We start from the raw sequence: 21,465 nt of genomic DNA, 5'->3' as shown, positions 1-21,465 counted from the left end.
CCCCCACGCGGCAGCCCAAGTGCACCTCCCTCTTGGGCTCCCTGCTTGGTGCTCCAGGGGCTCCTCAGCGCACCCAGGATGAAACGGGACTCCTACCTGCACCTCTCCAGCCTCATCTTTGCTGGCTCGTGCCCCTTGCTTCCTGCCACGCCCTGCAGACCTGCAGAGCCGGGTGTCTCACAGGCACTTCTCTCATGGCCTTAAGTACTGGTCCACGTCTTCACCTGCCCTCACCCATTCATCTCAAATCCACCTTCGCAGGAAGTTTCTGGAAGCCCTTGGAAGAGGCCAGATCCCCTGGTGTCACATACTCCCAGAGCAGCCCCCACTTGTGTTTCACAGCACCCACCATGATGGCCGGCTGTCAGCGCCTGCCTATTCATGTCACTGTGGTTTAGTCTGCAAGCTCTGCAAGGGCAAAGACTGTGTCTCTCGTTTCCACGGCCACATCCTCAGTTCTTAGTGCTCTCTGGACATGCTGCTGGGAGAGGGTCCACTCACCGATGATGACCCTGCTTCAGACTTTGTCCAGCCTCCTTCCCCCGCCCATAATCCAGAGTAGCTGACCACACTGCAAGCAGGACAGACAAGGGAGACTGCTACAAGGCAAACAAGCCTACACGAGAGGATTAGCATTCTATCAACATAGACTTCGAAATACACCTGGTGCATTGACCGTTGTTGCCAGCAGATGAGCCCGTTCTCCACTCTGTAGGCCGGCTGGGTTGGAAGCCAAGATCTCCAGAACTGACCTCTGGAATCACAGCAAGTTGAGACTGTGAGGTGCCTCTCAGCCCACATCAGCCCCCACAAGGTTGACCTGACCAAGGCCTGTGAGTGTCCACATCTGGTCAAGAAAAGCACCCTTTCCAGCCTGTGCGGGGACGGGTTCAGTCTGCACTTGTCTCCCAGATGGATGTGACTTTGTCTGGGCTTCCACAGTGCATCAGTGCCCCTTTGCTGACATTCTTCTTTCCTTAACACATATATTCATGTGTCCATCAGCTCGCTCTCTCCCATGGCACTGGGAGGCCACCTGTGTCTTTATATGAGCTTATGTCTCTGTTCCATCTCTTAGTATTGCATTTATATTCCCCTGGCATAGAACAAGCAAACACCTCTGTTTCCAAGTTCTCAAGGACAGATGTCCACATTCTGCCAACCACTGTTGGGTTCCAGCAGAGAAGCAAGTCTGGCTCGCTTCACACCTGTGTCTTGAATTGCTTTTGTGACCACTGTCACTGACAGCAGGGACTCCCAGCGGGACGCAGGGTCCTTACTGCAGAGGGAAGCTGGCTCTGACAGGCCCCTACTCCCTTCAGAACCTCGTCCTCTCTGCAGCAGTGTAGCACTGCCTTTCTCATTACCTCTTAGACTAAGCCTTCCCTTCCCTTCCCTATCTATGCAAAGTCTGCACAAACCTACAGCAGGAGGCTTTAGGGGATTTCGCGCATTGGCTTAACTCTTTGAATCATAACTTTACAAGTCACCATTCTTTGTTGCAAATGACAGAAGCCCAATTCACAAGGGCTTATATAAAGAAGAGAGTTTGTCAGCAGACAAAACGGAAGGGTTGAGAGGTAGCTCCCAGCTTCAGGTATGGCTGGATCCAGAACCTCCAGCGATGCTGCCAGGTACCTGCCTTTATCTCCCAGCTCTGCTTCCTCTGCAGAGAATTCACCCTCAGGGAGCCGTTCGCCCTGTAAAGCTTTTTCCTGACAGCTCTAGGCTCACATTCTACCAGCTCAACACATTCAGCACAAAGAAAGCTTCTCTTTAATAGTCCATGTAGGCCACTGCACTCTATCCTGGGCGACAGAGAGAGACCCTGTCTCCATTAAAAAAAAAAAAAGTCCATGTAGGCTTACCAGATTTAGCAAATATTTGGGACACGCTTATATTAAAAAATTATTCATTGGTGATCCAGAGTTCAAATTTAACTAAGCGTCCTGTATTCTATCTGGCAACCCTAAGTCTCGTACAGTTCCTGGGATTGAATCTGGGCCATTTGGATCCAGTACCCATCCCAAACCCAGCCACAGTGAGAATGGGATCCATCAGCAGGCAGGCCAAGGTCACCTGCCTACCCTTGGGATGGGGGAGGGGTATGGTCAGCCCCAAAGTACACATGTGCCGATCGTGGGAGACAGGTCCCCACAATAATCGAGGTGCTGACTGTGGAAGAAAGGGGAATGAGCCCCGCACAGGCGAAAACAGCAGACGGCCACCACAGTGACTTTGAAGGTGCCAGACAACAGTGAAAATGATGGAACTTCACGATGGCTGTATGGCACATAGGAGCTTAACAGCGTTTGCACGCCACTCTGTCCCCTGTAGGGATTACAGTCGTCCCCTGTGTTCCTTTGCTAGGGCTGCCATAACCAAGCACCACAGACTGGGTGGCTCTGGAGGCTGGGAGTCCACATTCAAGGGGTCGGCACGGTTGGTTTCCTCTGCGGCCTCTCTCCTTGGCTTGCTGATGGCCATCTTCTCCCTGTGTCCCTGCATAGCCCTCCCTCACTGTCTGTGTCCTAATCACCTCTTCTTATAGAGACAACACTCATACTGGATTAAGGCCCACCCTAATAATCTCGTTTTAACTTAATCACCTCTTTAAAGAGCCTGTCTCCGAATATGGTCTCACTCTGAGGTACTGGGGGTTAGGGCTTCAACATACGAGTTTTGAGGGGGACACAGTTCAGCCCAGATCAGTCGCTCTCTCTCCTTTTTTCTTTTCATTTGAGGAACAGGACAGCGAGGGTGGTCATAGTTTATTTCCAATCCCAGGGCTGACTCAGTCCTGGAACTCCAACCAACGGCAGGCCCTGCTGCCTTAGCCACACCCCTACCAAAACGTGTACCCACCCCTGCAGCCGCCAGGCTCCCTTCCGGGGGGTGGCACAGCAAATCTACCTTCGGGGTCCTGGCGCCCAGCACAGGGCAGACAGGCAGACGTCGTTCTTGTAATAAGTATTTCTGGAAAGGAATGAAACTGAAAAAAAAAAAAAACCCTCCTAAACAGTTTTCAGAGATTTAGCTAAAAGGAAAGGAGGACGGGCACACAAGCTCATGATTTGAAGTGATAAAGACTCTTCAGAACAGCAGAAATGATGAAGCCTATGGATGTGTAAATGAGCCCGGGAAAGAACTCATCAGAAGGGTAAATTACCAAACAGAAAAAGACGGCCACAAGCGCGGCGAGAACAGTGCATATTTCAGTGTGTTTAGTTCATAAGAAATTCATGAGCAATTTTGGAAATTTTGTTGGTTTTGGTGGTGGGAGAGAATTGTAAATATGTATAATATGTAAATACCTTTTATAATAAAAGCCCATGAAGATAAACGAGGCTGTCTGCAGAAAAGCTGTGAGCCGTATCCGATGTTAATATAACTGTCGTCACTCTAGAAATTACCATAATGCTTACAGGGATTTGAAAGTTCCTGAGCTTTGGAAAGAAATGCATAAATACTAACCAGAACACACATACCCCCCTCTTTTTTTTTTTTTTCTCCTGTTCCTTTCTTTTTCTTTTCTTTTTTTTTTTTTATGTTAGGAAGGTAGCCTTAGTGAAAGCAGGCTTTGGAGTTGAACCTGGTTCAACTTCCTTCCACGGCTGATGAGCTGTACGACCTTGGGCAAGCGATCCAGTCCCCCTGGGACTCATTTTCCCCATCTGTGAAATGGGGATGCTTTGCCAAGGACCTAGGGCGTCGGCGTAGGAAGGGCCCAAGCCACGTTGCTACCGACCTCCCCGCCCCCGGCGCGCGCCTACCCGCGGCCACTGGAGGGCCTTGGGGACCGGGCCGGGGCGGGCGTCACCGGGAGGAAGGGGCCGGCCCCCGCGCGCTCCGCCCCGCGCGCTCCCACCGATGGCGCCGGCCGCGCGGCCCTGGGCGCGGGCCCTGTGGCGGGGCTGCAACGGGCTCATGGCCGCCTTCTTCGCGCTGGCGGCCTTCGTGCAGGTCAGCGGGCCGCGGCGCCGGGTGGCTGGGGCGGGGGCGGGAGGGGACAGAGGACCCGCCGGGCTCGGGCTCCTCCCCCAGGCCGGGCGCGCAGTGTAGACTGCCAAGCCCGCAGAGTCGCCGGGGCCGTAAGTTTATGAGGAGGACGAGAACCGGGGCTTATGCTTGGGGGACCCCCAGTCTCTCCCCTGCTCAGACATAGATGCGTTCGGATGCGCAAGCCACACGCCTGCGACCCTGACCCACAGGCCTCCCTTGCGCTCAGTCTTGTGCTCAAGTGCTGGAAGGAGCCGGTTCAGCGCGTGTCCCTTTGAAGGGGACCTAAACAGAGGCAGCCCTGGCCCCTTTCCTAACATTCAGCCTGTGGGTGAGACAGAACACAAGTCAGGGGCCTGGGGAGGAAGCGGAGCAAAACCCTTTATAGCATAATTATCCTTCCAGGTCTGCTCTGGAGCCCCTCCGTAATAATTTCCCCCATTTCTCGAGACTGGAGTCTCCTTAAAATACCCATTCTAGGTTTGGCGCGTCCCCTTCAGAGCTCCTGTGCGGTTCGTTTCAAAAACGTGTGGCTGCACACACACACCATCTGTCGTGTTCAGCCAGAAATCCCTTCGAACCAGCCTCATCTGCGAGACTGTCTGACGCAGATTTTGGCTCCGCCGTGCCTGTACGTCGTCTGGCACGGAACAAATGGATGTAAAAGCAGACCAAAGATAGGGACGGCGCAGGACGGCATGTCTGCTAACGCCTGCGTGTTCTGGCATTCCAGGTGAATGATCCAGATGCGGAACTGTGGGTGGTGAGTATGGGCTGCTGTGACAGTGTCCTCCCTTTGACAGAATTGCGGAATAGCACGAGACGCAGTCTTCTGTCTACCTCTCCTCCCTGCTTGTTTACTTAAAAACTTAGAAACCAAGCCCTTTGTAAGCTCTTTTTCCTAAATATTAGTAGGGGGATCAGAGTGACAATGTAGAGTGTGTGTGTGTGTGTGTGTGTGTGTGAATTCCAAACTTTCTAGAGACAGAGGTCTTTCCACAATATTCCCTTGGAATAGGAGGCCCAACTGAGGACCCAGAGACCTCGCAGGAGTGATTGAACCGTTTCTTTTGCGTTTCTAGCCAGAAACTGCAGCAGACCTTTGGTCGGGAAATGACAGGCCTAAGTTCTGTGGTGCTGCTGATTTAGGGAGTTACATTTATAAAAGTCATTAAAGCCCGTTAAACCTACAGTGTTCATTTCACACATTAACTGCCACGTGAGTTGTATTTAACTCATGCTAGTTTCGAGCCCAGGGCCCTGTGAAGCATATGGAACTCACACGTCTGTTCACCTTTGCCCTTATGAACTATTTTTCTAGTTGCATATAAGTCACGCACAGAAAACAATAAAAAAATAATTTTTTCATTAAATTAGAAAGGATCGTTTTGTTTTCGAAGTTTTTATTCTATTTTCATAATAAAACACTGTGGCCCCGGGGAAAATTTTTTTTTTCTATCGTGGCAGTCAATGTGTTAACCAGTGCTCTGATTTGAACCATTAGAGGAGAAATGTGTGTCCCATACATTTTCTGAAATATTTGAATTTTGCCCAGTTTCTTTCAATAGAAACACAAGACTGTACAATATCACTGAGGAGTTGATTCTTAGCCTTTAGAATAATGTTGGCCATGTGAGTAACATGCATGAGAGCATTTATTAATAGAATTATAATGCAAACTTCTAGTCCATTTTTTTAGTACAGTAAAACCTCATTCTAATAGTGCTTATTATCCAGATTCATATGCCCCCAAATCAAATCAAATTGCGTTTTCTTGGCACTATGATTCACATCTTGTGTTCCAAATATTATTTACCCATAGACAAGTCTCAAACATCCAGCTTAATGTTCAATTTCCAAAAGACTGCTGGATATATCCATCTGTATGTCACACTGCTCCTCAGATATGCCCAAGGTCCTACCTAGCATCCTTCCCTGCAAAACCCACTCCTCTTCCTGACTTGGCATCTCTATCATCAGCAGAATCATTCTCGGAGTAATCCTCTCTCAAAACCTCAGTCATGTTTGACATCTCTCTGTCTCTTACCACTGCCTTTGAGATCCCCTCAAAAGACAAAGTAAGTTTGACCGGGGCAGGATGGCATACCTGTATTCCCGGCTACTCAGGAGGCTAAGGCAGGAGGACCACTTGAGCCTGGGAGTTTGAGGCCAGCCTGGGCAACATAGCAAGACCCTGTCTTTACAAAATTAATTAAGTAATCAATTAAACAACAATCTAGGTTTAATTGCCTATCTGTATGGTACCTGTACATTATACCATTAACTTCATGCTCAGATGATATAATATGAAGAATAGACCCCATGTCCCCACGGACATCCTCTCTCATTCCCCGTTCAGCCCTCCGTTAGCTCCCACATGGACCCCTGGAACAGCTTCCCAATTCTTCTGTCAGCCTCACATCTCTTCTGTTCATAGAACACTTCCTGTATTACTGTCTGCTTCAAAAACTTTTGTTACTTCCCAAGATCCCTTAAGTTGAAACTCCCAACTTGGATTCAAGGCCCACCACAGTATGGCCCCAGCCCACCTTCAACAACTAGGTTGTCGAAGCCTAGTCCAGCAATAATAGTTAATGTGTCTCACCCCTAGAATTCCTGTGTGTCATACTCTACCCAAGCTTCAAAGATTATCTCAAATGCTGTCTCACCCAGGAATGTCTCTCTGCCTCTTTCCTGTAGTTTCCAGCCATTCTTCCTTTGAACCTTTTTTTGTAGCACTAACACATCTGGCCTTGCATTAGCACTGTCTCTGTTTCTGCCAGCTCCCAGGAGGACAAGGACCAATCTTCCCACTTCTTGGTAGCCTTTAGGCAACCTAATGTAGAGCCTCCCTGATGGAAATCCTTCCTGTATTGACTCTTGAATGAATGGATGAACACCTACTAGGTGGGCCTTGGGGGCTGGTCTATACCAAACTCACTTCCATGTCCCTGCTTCACCTTGCTCATGGAGGATATTTGTATGAGGATGCATACAGCAGCTAATAATGGAAAATCTGACTAGTATCAGGTTATAAAAATGCAGAATATTTCACTTAACACATCCAGAGGTAGCTGTTTAATAGTCAACAGTGTCATCAAGAACCTGGGCTTTCTGTCTTTCTTCTCAACCATCTTCAATGTGTGGATGATATCTCCTCTCATGTTCACAGAATGACTGCTGAAGCTCCATACATCTCATCCCCAGAAAAGAGCACCCCAAGTAAGAGGAAGCAAAACAGAAGAAAAGTAAATTTTCCTCCTGCGTTTTCTTTTCTTATGTGAGAGAGAGAAATGTTTTCCCAAAAGCCCTTTGGGCAGGGCTGCTGTTCAGTGTGTGTGTACCAGCATGGCACATTGTCAGGGCTCCAGACTGACTGATCAGGACACAGGCATATTGGCTGCTAATGCTTTGAGCATCAGCCTTGCCTCTAAAAGACTTCTTACGTTTCATTGCTGGAACATGACCACCTCTACCTACAAAAGAGGCTGAGAAAACAAATAGGTGGAGAAAGGAGAGTGGTATTAGGCATGATACCACAGTATTCAATGACTAGGTTTTCAATAAGCTAAATACTATAAATGCATAACATAACACCGTTAGATTTTTTGAAAATCCACCAACAAAAATATGAAATATAAAAGACTGAGTTCGTTATTGAGTGTTTATACTGTGCATTGTTTTAACTTGTGCACTAGAAACAATTATTTTCAGTTTCTCTGACCTCAAATTTTTTAAACCTTATTCAAGACAGAGAAAAGTATTTAAATAAAGATTAACAGGTCACAGCTGCCATGGGAAACTATTACTTAGTTGATTGTTTCCTTCATATGTTTACAATATGCTGAAATAAGAAGGTTTAGAGACCCTTTAGTCTATTAATGACAGATATACGTTTGGATGCACATTTTCAAAATCTCTGCCAAACGTTTCTTACAGAGAGCACAATTAAATATTGTATAATGGATGTGTGTGTGTCTTTAACTTCTCTCTCTCTCTCTCTCTCTCTCCCTCTCTCTCTCAGTGGCTAAGTCATGTAGTTTTTCACTAGAAAAGTAGCCTCTTATTGCTCTAAGTGTAGTCCTTGGAACAACAGCAGCAGTGGCCCCTGGGAGATTGTTAGAAAATCGGAATCCTGTGGCCTAGTCCAGACGTCCAGAATCATACTCTGCATTCTAACACGATCCCAGGAGACTGGTGCACACATTAAAGTTTGGCACTGGTCTAACCCTCAGTCACATGACTGTCCACCTGTGCTAGATTACTTGACTTTCAAATGTCAGTATGGGCCATTATTCCAATAATCATGAGGGATGGAGTGGGAAAGATGAAGACAGAGTCTCTAATCCAATGCTCTCTCTCCCCAGGGGCAAGACAGACATGTTTTTATACTGAAAACAAATAGCTTAAATGTACAGCTCTGACAGCTTCCAAATAAACAAGAGGTTTCTGACATAAGCATAGCAACTGATGTGGTTAAACTGCTACATTTCTCAAAAAGTCCCCATGTGTCTTATAAACCAACCCTCCCTAGTTGCTCTCCACCTGCAAAACACACACACACACACACACACACACACACGCACACTAGTTAAGTTTGTCTAGAGCCTGTTTGCTATGAATGAGGCTTAGGAGTAGGGCCTCGTGAGGACAAGCCTTCCCACTTCCAAACCAACTTCTTAGCAGCTTCCAAAAGGAAGAGCCCAGCCTTATCATTGGGACAGCTGATCCATACATTGTTAGGAAACTTTCTGTAGTCTCACAGGGTTGGAATATTGGGCCGGGTAGTCCAGGCGGTCAAACCCAGCAAGGCCATCTAGCTAATCATGGCTGCTCCTGCCCTACTTTTCAAAGAACATTTTCTTGTGTGCCAGTGGGGAAAGGCCATTTGGGTATGGAATTTGCTTGGGAGAGACTGGGCGGTCAGTGTGTCTTAAGACTCAAACTCTGCTCAATGCTGGAGCTCAAAGATGAACGGGCCATTCCTGGAATAGCCTACAGTCTAGGAGGAAGGTAGATAAACTGCAACCAGAAGTGGCAAGTGCCACAAAAGCAGAGGCTACCGCTTCCTCAGCCGTTGCTGAAGCCTAGAGGCTGCATTGCAGCAAAACAACCACTGATCTCATCTTTCTTTACTTCCCGGACACCTCTGAACACCTCATGGATTGGGCACACTTCTCTTTTTTTTTTTTTTTTTTTTTTTTGGAGACAGAGTCTCGCTCTTTTGCCCAGACTAGAGTGCCGTAGCATCAGCCTAGCTCACAGCGACCTCCAACTTCTGGGCTTAAGCGATCCTCCTGCTTTAACCTCCCGAGTAGCTGGGACTACAGGCATGCGCCACCATGCCCAGCTAATTTTTCTATATATATTTTTAGTTGTCCATATAATTTCTTTCTATTTTTAATAGAGACGGGATCTCGCTCTTGCTCAGGCTGGTCTCAAACTTCTGACCTCGAGCGATCCTCCCGCCTTGGCCTCCCAGAGTGCTAGGATTATAGCCGTGAGCCACCACGCCCGGCCTGGGCACACTTCTTAAGCCACATAATTTCCTCTCTTTTTGCTAACAGGTGGTGTATGCGATACCTGCAGTGTTGACTCTGCTTGTTGGATTTAACCCTCTTGTCACAGGTATAGACCTTGCATTCTGAAGGGAGATACAGCGAATCAGATTTCCTTGTAATAATGAGGTTTATCTGCCCGACTCTCAGGAGAAAAACGGGGCTCCCTAGGCCTTTCTTCTCATTTCTGGTAATAAGAGGAGATAATTCTCATCTAGATTGTTCTTACCCATCTTCTGGAAAACATTATGAGGATCTGCTGTGCTCAGCCCTTTAGCCACTTGGACCCAAGACCCCTGATGCTGGTGTGGAATCCTGGTTATGCAGTTCAACCCATGAGAGAGAAGGGTTTCGGTCACTGCACTGATTTCTTAAGTCACCAAACTAGTGTAAAATAGGCAACAATCTAAGTGCTAATCTTGTGTCCCCATACTCAGTGGCAATCAATGTCTAGCATATATTTTCTCCTCACAGCCCCGTTCAACTCATTTTTTTACACATTTTTCTTAGTAACACCACTCCCATTAATCATTTTCTTATTTTGAATTTATTCAATACCTATGTATATGAACCAGCACTCAAATATAGCAACTGTTTATAATGTCTAGATTTTTCATTAATATATGTTGTTCTTCCTAATCTCCCTACATACTGTCATGGTACCTACAGCAATGCATTGCATGCTTTTATATATGTTTTTCCCTACCAGGCTGTGTAAGCCCCTTAAAAGCAGGATCATGTTTTATGCACCTTTGCATAAGCCGAGCCTACCTATATGTGCCTAGGCCAGTTGGGCTGCTATAACAACAGTATCATAGACTAGGTGGCTTATAAACAACAGAAATTTATTTCTCCCAGTCCTAGAGGTTGGGAAGTCCAAGATCAAGGTGCTGGCAGATTCAGTGTGTGGTGAGGGCCCACTCCTGGTTCTTAAGCGTGGCCTTCTCTCTGTGTCCTCACAGGGTAGAAGGGGCAAGGGAACTTTCTCAGGCCTCTTTTATAAGGGCACCAATCCCATTTGTGAGGGCTCCACCCTCATGAACTACCTACCTCCCAAAGGCTACACCTCTCGATACTATCTATCACCTTGGGGGGTTAGGATTTCAACATATGGATTTTGGGGGACACAAATATTCAGTCCACAACAACATGGCCAGGCATGTGGTAGGTACTTACTGCTTGTCAGAGGAGTGAATGGCTGTAAAACAGAATTTACTGTATATCTGTTCTGTAACCTGCTTCTTGGACACCTTGCATGGACATCCCAGGTGGGTGTACATGTAAAAAAAATCCACTTAAAATAACTAGTTAGTATAGCTCACAGGCTACCTAGCTCAATGCTGAGCAAAATGTAGCTGCTTCACTTTTTATAGCACTAAAAAACTTGCAACCAACCTTAAGTTAGATGGTTTTATACTATAAAACAGTGTCTTATAACAGAAAAAAATACATTTATATTGGTTTTCTTATTGAAAGCTATTAGTCCTGATAGATTGTTTTTCAGTTTCTTTAAAATAGCTTATAGTAGTGAGTTTGGAAGTTCTCAGGGGCCTTAGAATAAAGAATAATGATTCCTACCTAGGTGGGGAAAGTTCTAGCTCCCCAGATGCCCGGGCTCCTTATATAGGCCCCTAGAACTCGGTCTACATCTTTAAGGAGGATCAGTTAGGGCTACTTAAGTTATAAGCTATAAAAAAAACTCAACTCCACTGTGCTGTGAGCTAAGAAGAAAACGTGTTGGTACGGTTTACTGGAAGGGCTGGGTGGTGCTGGCTTCAGGCACTGGTGGTCCCTGAACTTCAGCCCCAGGCTCCCCACGGCAGCCCTGCGCCCCCGTTCACATCTCCATGCTGAGTCCAGCAGGATTTAGACTCTGTTTCTGCACCCTACTGAAGTCAGAATTGAGTTGTTGGCCCTGATTCATTGTCTGTCTGTCCTGAGCCACGTCGCTGTGGCTGAGGGGACGAATGTGTTGACGGACCTGGCTATGGTCCAGTTTGCTGGGACACACGGACTGGGGGTGGGCAGGGTGGATTCCCAAAGAAAATGAGGGTAGTCATCCCAGGAAGGGGAGGTTACGTTTATAATTGGTGCTATGACCTCTGTGTTGTCCCTCAAAAAAAGAAAAGTTTTTCCAAAAGCCTTTTCTGAAAGCAAACTGGTACAGCAAAATGGGTACAGAGATCGTTTTCTGTGGGGTGTGATTCCATTACCAACAGCGTCAGGACGTCTGTTCTTAGGAAACATCATCTGGAGGAGTGTGTCTGCGGTACACGTGTTCCTCTGTGTGGCCTGGGCCGTCAGCCTGACGTACTACCTCTTGCGTCATGGGCAGCAGAGCCTCCTGCATGAGGAAGAAGGCAGGTGAGCAGTGACTTTTGTCCTTTGGAGGGGTGGGACAGAACTGAGGAATCTTGTCTTCCTTTATCGTACCTTATCTGAGCACAGCAGTGATTGGCTTCCCCCAGCCAGACCATGCGAGCAGGGCAGGTGTTATCTCCCTCGTAAGCTGAAGGAACTGAGGGAGAGGGGGAGTCAGGATTCAAACCCCATTATTCCTACTGCACACAGTCGTTACATTACGTGTTACATTGTATCACTGTCAGCCAGTGGGACTTTGGCCTCCTGTGGCTAGCAGCGGCAGCATACAGTAATAGTCCGGTTATCCACAGCGCTGTCAGCGTTCTGATCCAGTTCTGGTTTAAGCCAGAATCTCATCTACAAGTGTGATCAGCCACCTCAGAGGTCAGGGTTTGAAGTCAGCCTCGGTTTGCGTGGTATGTCTCATGTCATCTCCGCCCTCTGTGACAACCATTTGTTCCTGTCTTATCACCTCGTCCTTTGCTTCCTGCCACCCTTGACTTCCTTGGCCTCATTCATAAGCCCTTTCCCTTCTCTACACCACTGCTGACAGCTGCCAGCACCACGGGTCAGAGACTGTAAGTTCCGCGTCTCTGAAAAGGTCCTGCTTTGTTGCAGTCCCTAATCTTTAGAAACCTGGAGAGCAAATCAGGCTGGGTCTGCAGGTGGGATGTAAACCAGCTGGGCTGAGCCACCTCCAGCATGAAGCCCATGAGCTATGGAGCACTCAAGGTGGGGCCTTCAGTGGAACTACGGTGGAATGTGATTTTTTTTTATTCTGTTATAATACACGTATCTAGAAGCATATGCCCACCCCCAAATTATAGTCTGATTCATACCACAAATCATTCCTCTCTCCTAAGAAATGACCCAGTCTCCTGCAATATGTTCCCAAATTATGTATTGGTTTAAGCTCATCCTGCCTAATACTGACGCCTCTAAAAAAATGTGAAAATAATGACTGATCAAATCTGGGATTGTTTTCTTGGTTGCACTATACTCCCAGTGACCTGCAATAAGTAATGTGTCTGTGTGGGTTTTTAAATATTTATTTAGTTTTTGGGAAGGTCCACTTATAAGTTGGGGAGCAGTCATGGACCCTACATATCTGCCTCTTAAGATGGAATGTATTTCCATATAAGCCTTTAAACTGTCTGAGAAAAGTAATTTATGAATCACGGCTAGACTTGAAAATATTCTATAGATGCTGTATACCTTGGGGGAAAGTCACTCAATCAGAATGTACTATCAAGTAGTCAGAGAGAGAATGTGACGATATGCATCTTACCTGCAGCCACTCCAAAAATATGAAATGTGTGCTCTGTTATAGGGAGCTCTCTGGTCTGGTGATTATCACAGCATGGATGAGCCTGTGCCGCAGTTCATCAAAGTAAGTATTTAACGCATCAGTTAAAATCAGATGTCTTCAAGGGTGATAAAATCAGGTAGTAAGTGAAAATATTGACACACAAGTGAAAACAGGAATTTTTTGAAAGAAATCTTTCCTTTTCCTAAGGGAAGCTAATAATGCAGTTGATTCAAAGTTTCATGATCACTCATGTTCGTGAATACCATAGTTTTCTATGTGGTCCAGTACAGTCATGGGCAGTTGCCAGCCTAAAAGGTATTCTTCAGGGTAAAGGAAAATGATCTCAGAGGAAGCTCGAAGATTGAGAAAAGAAAAAAAGAGGAAAGAAAATATCAATGTGTGAGGACATATATGTGAATACTAACATGTAGAACAATAATATTGATGTTTTGTGGGTTTAAACATATATTGGATAAAAATACACGACAATAGTAGCATGTGAGTTGGAAGGGAATAAATGGAGTTAACGTGTTCTAAGGTCCCTTAATTGTCTGGGAAGAGATAAAAGTACCAATTTATCTTAAACTTTGATAAGTCAAGGATTCATGTTGTAATCCTTAGGGTGACCACTAAAAGAATAAAAAATGATTATAGAAGGCAAGAAAAGAGACGGGGAAAAAACAAAACAAATGGAACAAATGGGAAGCACATGTTAAGAAAGAGATATAAAGCCAAAGAGATCAGAAATTATATTAAATGTAAAGGTATCTAATATTCCAGTTAAGAGTCAAAGATGTTCGAAGTGTTTGAAAAGATTAAAAACCCAACTCTACACTGTTTACAAACGACAACCCTTCAATATACAGATACAGAAAGGTTTGAAGTCAAAAGATGGAAAAAAATTTACTATACAAATACCAACCAAATGAAAGCCAGTATAGCAATTTTAATAACAAAGTAGACTTAAGACAATTATTAGAGAAAAACATTTGTGAATATTTTAAATTTTTTGTTTTAATTGTTTATTTTGAAAATTTTCAAACATATCTAAAAGCGGAGAAGCTAATATGATGAATCAGATGTGTCCATCACCCATCTTCAACAATTATCAGTATGTCCAATCTTGTTTCATCTAAACCACTATCCATCTCCACACTGCCAGACTATTTTGAAATAAATTCCAGACATCGTATTGTTTCCTCTGTATTTCAGAATGTATCTCCAAAAGAAAAGCATTTCAAAACTAACCACTCTCATCATATGAAAACTAAAAGAACAATAACTCTTCAGAATTATGAGTTTTCCACTTACTGTTTAGATTTCCCTAATTATTTTATAAATGCTTGTCCCTTTGTGCCCTATACTTCCTATAAATTGGTGGTTAGATCTAGAAGTTTGACTATATTATGGTATTATAATTATTATTTATTATAGACTTCTCTATGTTAAATGATGGTGTTATGTATTTCCATCATAATATACATAACATCTACCTGTTTCTCTGTGCTATTAATAGTCTTTGATGATTATTGCCTAAATCTGTTAACTCATTTGGGTTGCAAAATGGTGATGTTCTAATTATATCATTACTTGTTCATTAGCTAGAAACGTCTATAAAGAGAAACTTCCACTTATTAATTCTTGACTATACTGAGGTTCATATCATGAGCAGAAAGGCAAAGGAAAAGGAGTTGATTCTCTCTTTTTATTTACCAGTTTTCAGAATGAATTGTTTCTTATCTGGGCATTCGCCAAAGGTGATCAGTGAGTTTTGTCTCTTTGTTTTGTTCATTTCTTTGTTTAGTACCATTATAAAGTCATGGCTTTAGACATATTTGAAGTGTTTCAGTCCATGGCAATTATTATTATATCTTTATTCTGTCTTATCTTTTGACCTCTGGCACTTATTCATGTTGGCTCCTGAATGCTTTTTCACATGACCATAGTAATTTTTGGTGGCTTCCTTGCTTTCTGGTATGACAAGATGTTCCAGACTCATGTTATACCCAGGATCGTGTTTTATGCCCTAGACCTGGAATCAGCCACTTTTGCAATGTATGTGTGTGTGAATTTATACATCTGTCTTAAATATATATGTGTATATGTACATATATATTTACATATACATATATATACATATTTACATATACATATATATACATGTACATATATATTTAAAGGTAAAATTTCTTATGAGTTCATACTGATTCTAACTATTCATATTGAGCATACCAGTTTTCATTTAACCTTATCAGAGATCTTATACCTGTATCTTCTTTTAATCATGGCAAAATCTCTAGTCTCAGTGACCTCAACATAATAACTCACTCGATTTACCCTCCAATACAAACACAATCTCAAAAGAACTATATGACTACTGAAAACAGGTTGTTTTGTTTCTGTCATTAGGGTATATCCCACAAAGCGATGTACACTCAAATTCTTGGGAATGGTTGTCCTGTCTGCTAATGCTGTCAAGTGAATACACAGTTAAGTTCATTTTTTTCTAGGGATAATTTTATTTCAAATATATTGATATTATTTTATAACGAGGTAAAATACCTATATGGCTCCAAAGTCAAATCTGCAAAATAAGATATATTAAAAAAAATCTGTATCTGACTCTGTATCTTCCCTTTCCCTATTGGTGAAATTTTTTTCAATTCTATGATTTATTCTTCCATGGTTGTTCGATGGAGTGAATATGTGCATTTATTTGTATTCCTGCTTGTCTTAGAGAAGTGGTAGTATATTATACACAATTGTATTCCACTTGCTTTTTCACTTACTACATCATGGAGCTCATCCTACAGTGTATAAGAGCTCTCCTTATTCTGCTGATAGATAGCTCCATAGCGTATCCAACGAGTCCTCTACTATTTGGACCGTATCCAGTCTTTTGCTCTTGAAGATAGTGTGGCAATAAATAGCTCCATGTATATATCTAACATATTTTTATCAGCATGTCTTTGAGATGAATTCCTGGAAATGAGATTGCTGGGCCAAAGTGTAATTGCATAGTTAATATTTTGATATACTCCCAAATTCCCCTCCATATGGCTTGTTGCATTTTATATCCCCTCCAGCAACAGATAAGAGTGCCTCTTTGCTCACAGCCTTGCCAACAGAGTATATAGTCAAAACTCTGAATTTTTACTAATCAGATAGTTAAGAAAGGAGTTTTATTAATAACTTGCATTTCTCTTATTAACAGCAAAGGTGAGCACATGTTTTGTATTTTTTTTTCTATAAAATGTTGGTCCGCCTCTGAGAAATGTTGGTTTAACCTGATTCTTGGTAAAGTTGTTGATCTTCTCTATTTTTAGAAGCTCTTTATCTGTGATATAAGCTGAAAATATTTTTCTGCAGTTTGATATGGTCCTTTTACTTTACTTATGCAAAGTATACTTTGCTAAGAAAAAGTCTTTCATTGTTATTTTTTAATGTAACCATATTTATCAATCCTTTTCCTTATGACTTCTGGATTTGGAGGCATAGTTAGGAAAACTTTCCTCACTCCCAAGTTGTAAAGTAACTTATCTCAATTTTCTTCTAATACATGTATGGTTACATTTTTACCCTTAAATATTTGATCTATTTAGAATTTATATTGGTGTCATGGTATGAAGAATGGGTCCAATTTTATATTTTTTATATGGCTATGTGGTTATCTCAACACCACTCATTTCTTTTATTTATTTTTGGAGACAGGTCTTACTCTGTTGCCCAGGCTAGAGTGCAGCAGCATCATCTTAGCTCACAACCTCAAACTCTTGGGCTCAAATGATCCTCCTGCTTAAGCCTCTTGAGTAACTGGAACTACAAGTGCACACCACCATACCTGGATAATTTTTTAATTTTTTGTAGAGATGGGGTCTCAATCTATTGTTCAAGCTGGTCTCAAACTTCTGGCCTCAAGCAATCCCCCTGCCTCAGCCTCCTAAAGTGCTGGGATTACAGGCCTGAGGCACCACATCTGGCCTCAACACCACTTATTCAAAGGTGGATTTAAGATGCCAAAGAAAGACACTGTTTAATGACGAAAGGTTCAGTTCATCAAGAAGATATAACAACTCTAAATTTGTACGTACCTAATAACATAGCCTCATAAAAGATACAACAAAAATTGACAAACTAAAAAGAAAAATTGAAAAATCCACAATCATCTTGGGAGATTTTAACATATTTTCCTCAGTTATTAATAGAACAAGCAGACAAAATATATCAATGTAGATATAAAATATTTTAATCACATGACAAGCAACCAAGAATGGCAGAATCCACTTTCTTTTCAAGTACACATTGAGTATTTACAGAAAGACTGTATGTAAGGCCACGAAATAAGTCCCAACAAATTTCAAAGAACTGAAATCCCTTTGTGTTCTTTGACCACAGTGCAATAAAACTAGAAATCATTAAGAAAAAGATAATTAGGCAATCACTGTATATTTAGAATTTAGGAAATACGCTCATATAATATTTGGGTCAAAGAAGAAATCACTATAGGCATTAGAAAGCATTTTAAGCTGAGTAAGGAGAACACTACATATCAAAATTTGTGGTATACAGCTAAAAATCATGCTTAGAGGAAAACTTACAGTCTTAAGTACATATATACATATTTTTAAGTGGCTGAAAATCAATGAATTAAGCTTTTAAGAAGTTAGGAATTTTCCAGTTTAGGAAGTTAGACAAAGAACATCAAGTTAAACTCAAAGAAACAAGAAAATAAACATAAAAGTAGAAACCAATGAAATTAAAAATTGACATAAAAATAGAGAATTAATAAAGCCAAATATTGATTCTCTAAAATGGTTTATAACATTGATGAGCCCTGGAAAGACTAAGAAGGCAAAAATAAAAGAGCAAGAACAAGCAAGAAGAGGCACAAATAATATTAAGAATGAAAAAGAGAACACCATACATATCTAATGAATATTCTAAAAATCATAAAATAATATGAAGAACTTTATGCCAATAAATTTGAAAATACAGATTAAATGTACAAGTTCCTTGATAAAAATACAATTTACCAAAACATACACAAGAAGAAATACTCAGAACAGTCCCATAACTATTAAAGAAACTGAGTCAATAATTTAAATTTTTCCTAAAGGAAAACTCTAGACCTAGATGGCATAACTAGAGAAGTATACCTAACATCTAAGGAAGAAGTAATGTCAACTTTCAACAAACACTTCCAGAGAATAGAAAAAAAATAAGCACTTTCCAACTCATTTTATGAGGGCAGATAACCTTGATATCAAAACTTGACAAGAACATTACAAAAAAAGGAAATTGCACAGCAATCTCACTCATGACCATAGATGGAAAAAACCTAAACCAACCATTAGCAAATTAAATCCTGCAATATATAGCCTAACCACCAAGTTGGGTTTATTCTAGAAATACAAAGTTACTTTAATACTCAAAAACCAACCAATGTTTTCTACCACATTAGTGAAATAGAAGAAGAAAATAAACTATCTTCTCAATCTATACAACATGAGCATTTGATAAAATTCAACATTCATTCATGATAAAAGCTCTTAGAGAATGAGTATAGAAGGGAACTTAACCAGGTAACGGTATCTATACCAAAATACGGTACTTAATGGTGAACAGTTGAAAACATTCTCTCTGAGATCAGAAATGAGATGAAATTAGCCACTCTTGACACTTCTACTCAACATTGTGCTACCTATTGTCCTAGCCAGTGCAATAAAGCAAGAAAAAGAAATAAAAGGCCCAAAGAGGCTGGGTATGGTGGCTCATGCCTCTAATCCTAGCACTTGGGGAGGCTGAGGAGGGAGGATTGCTTGAGGTGAGGAGTTTTAGACCAGCCTAGGTAATACCCCATCTCTACCAAAAAAAAAAATTAGCCAGGTGTGGTGGTGCATACCTGTAGTCCCAGCTACTCCGGAGGCAGAGGTGGGAAGATTGCCTGAGCCCAGGCTTTTGAGATTGCAGTGAGCTATGATTGTGCCATTGCATTCCAGTCCGGGTGACAGAGCAGACTCTGTCTTTAAAAAAAAAAAAAGGCCAGGGAAGAAATAAAATTTTCATTATTTGTAGGTGACATAATTACATATGTAGGAAAAAAAGAATCTAAAAAATTACTAGAATAAGTGAGTTTAGCATGATTACTCAATATATAGAAATCAACTGCATTTCTATCAGCAAGTAACAGAAAGTGATAAAAACAAAGTTACCATTTATAATAACATCAAAAAAAATCATCTCCCTAGGAATAAATCTAGTAGAGATATGCAAAATCTCTACACACAAAACCATAAAACATCATAGGAGAAATTAAAGAAGACCTAAATAATCAGAGGGCTAAATCTATATTGGCAAAAGGATAAATAAATACACTAACGGAACACGGTAGAATCTAATAGAAACAGATCTATACATATGTAGACCTTTGACTTATGACAAAGGTGGCCCTGCAGGGTAGCAAAGAGAGGCAGTCTCTTCAATAGAAAGGACTGGATCAATTAAGGATCCATGTGGGAAGAAAGTGAAACAACTCCTACCTCACAACTCTCATAAAAATAAATTCCAGGCGTGTTATAGGTCTGACATAAAAAAGCAAAACAATAAATCTTCTAGAGAAGGTAAGTTAATATCTTCAAGATCTTGGTGAGGGAACCAAGATAGATAGAACACAAAATAGAACACTTTAATAGAACACAAAAATCATTAGGAAAGGATCAATTTTAACATTGTCTTATTACAATGACTTGTTCTTCAAAAGCCATCATTGAGTGGGACGAGATATTTGCAACACATATAAACAACAAGGATTTTTATTAAGAATATATATAAAGAATTTCTACAAATTGGTGAGTTATACTTCAATAAAACAGTTGAGAAGAGAGCAAACTAAAACGTAATGATGTGTTTCACCAATTCAATCTTTATACTTGTTTCCAAAGCAATCCATAATTTTTATTGGATTTTTATTTATAATAATTTTTATGTCTCTTTATAGGAATCCAGTTGGTGGAAGAATCCAGGTGGCTATTGCCATTGTAATCGCTCTCTTCCCATTTATGTCATGGGTCTACATATACGTAAACAAGGAAATGCGGTCCTCCTGGCCAACTCACTGCAAGACAGTAATTTAAATGACTTCAAAATTCCTGTTTTTAAAATAAGTATTTTCAGTCAATTTTTTAAAACATTGGGGTAACTAATCAGTTTCACAGGAGATTATCTCAGCTCATTTGGGCTAATAATAGAGATTTTTTTTTTTTTTTTAAATCCTAAGAACTTTTTAAGGATGCCTACAATTCAATGCATAGATGGGACTAGTAAGACACGGGGTCTCATAGTCTCTGGAAGTCTCTCTGAAGGGTACTGTGTAATGGAAAAAGCATAGAACAAAAGTTTAAAAATATGAGTTCTATTCAACTTCATCTCTGTGACTTGGGGAAATATATAAACCACCTTGTGGATATTTCCTTATTTATAAAATAGGATTAATACCAGATCTCCTACTTAGACAGTTGCAAAGATCAAACCAGGTAATACAAGAGCATTCTGAAAATATAAAGCTCTTGCACAGGTTACAAAGGGCTGCACATGATTAAAGGAGAGGAGAGCAGGGTTTGGGTAATACTATGAAATAGAGGTTCAAGAGAGGACGATAGCCTGGAACTAATCTCAGCAGTTCCTGACCTGGCGCAATGCAATGAACTAAATGAGAACTACATGAACCAAAGGAAAAGGCATGTCTTGAAAAGAAAGGGAAGTTGAATAAAGGCATTTGAGACCAATGAGGAAGGAAACAGGGACTATTAATCACATTCTAAATGAGAAATAAGGCCAAAATCTATACACATTCTTTTTAAATGGCTGTCCAGAGTAACCCCGAGGAGGAGACAGTTTAGAGCTACACTCTCCACTGTGGTTGCCACTAGCCACATGCTGCTGCTGAGCACTTGAAATTAGCCAGAGTGGCTGACAAAGTCAATTTTAATTTTTTTCATTTTCATTTTAAAAACTGATATTCAATTATTAGAAAACTTTTATGTGTGTGTGGAACAACTTGGGCCTATGAGTCTACTTTTTCAACTGAAAATTTTGTATCTAAATACAGATCAAGTATTTCCAATGAAAACTTAGTGCCCAAATGAGTGGGCTGTAAGTGTCAAATGCACACTGGATTTTAAAGATACGGTACAGAAAGAATGTAAAATATTTTATACTGATTACATGTTGAAATATTTT

General features: G+C 41.8%; 1 protein-coding gene across 3 annotated transcripts; it reads left to right on the top strand.

The window, feature by feature from the left end:
• The first annotated feature begins 3,815 nt into the window (after nt 1-3,815).
• TMEM220 (transmembrane protein 220) lies at nt 3,816-21,460 on the top strand. 3 transcript variants are annotated; one of them, XM_069483254.1, is made up of 6 exons: nt 3,816-3,963; nt 4,733-4,762; nt 9,567-9,627; nt 11,798-11,921; nt 13,249-13,308; nt 20,225-21,460. In XM_069483254.1, the coding sequence occupies exons 1-6, from the start codon at nt 3,871-3,873 to the stop codon at nt 20,358-20,360; spliced, it is 504 nt and encodes a 167-aa protein (XP_069339355.1). In that variant the 5' UTR covers nt 3,816-3,870; the 3' UTR covers nt 20,361-21,460. The 3 variants fall into 3 exon arrangements, with proteins under 3 accessions (XP_069339355.1, XP_069339356.1, XP_069339357.1); XM_069483255.1 differs by lacking the exon at nt 4,733-4,762; XM_069483256.1 differs by lacking the exons at nt 4,733-4,762; nt 13,249-13,308.
• The last annotated feature ends 5 nt before the right edge of the window (nt 21,461-21,465 follow it).

Source organism: Eulemur rufifrons, chromosome 9 (genome assembly GCF_041146395.1).
Source record: "Eulemur rufifrons isolate Redbay chromosome 9, OSU_ERuf_1, whole genome shotgun sequence".
Classification (NCBI taxonomy): domain Eukaryota; kingdom Metazoa; phylum Chordata; class Mammalia; order Primates; family Lemuridae; genus Eulemur; species Eulemur rufifrons.
Note: the sequence above shows the minus strand (reverse complement) of the source record. Positions and strands in the feature narration are given on the sequence as shown.

What these genes read in the sequence shown, in the direction of transcription:
- TMEM220 (XM_069483254.1), top strand. Translation starts at nt 3,871, where the DNA reads ATGGCGCCGGCCGCGCGGCCCTGGGCGCGGGCCCTGTGGCGGGGCTGC. An exon ending in CTGCATGAGGAAGAAGGCAG is followed by an intron (nt 11,922 to 13,248) that starts GTGAGCAGTGAC and finishes GCTCTGTTATAG; the next exon opens with GGAGCTCTCTGGTCTGGTGA. An exon ending in CTGTGCCGCAGTTCATCAAA is followed by an intron (nt 13,309 to 20,224) that starts GTAAGTATTTAA and finishes GTCTCTTTATAG; the next exon opens with GAATCCAGTTGGTGGAAGAA.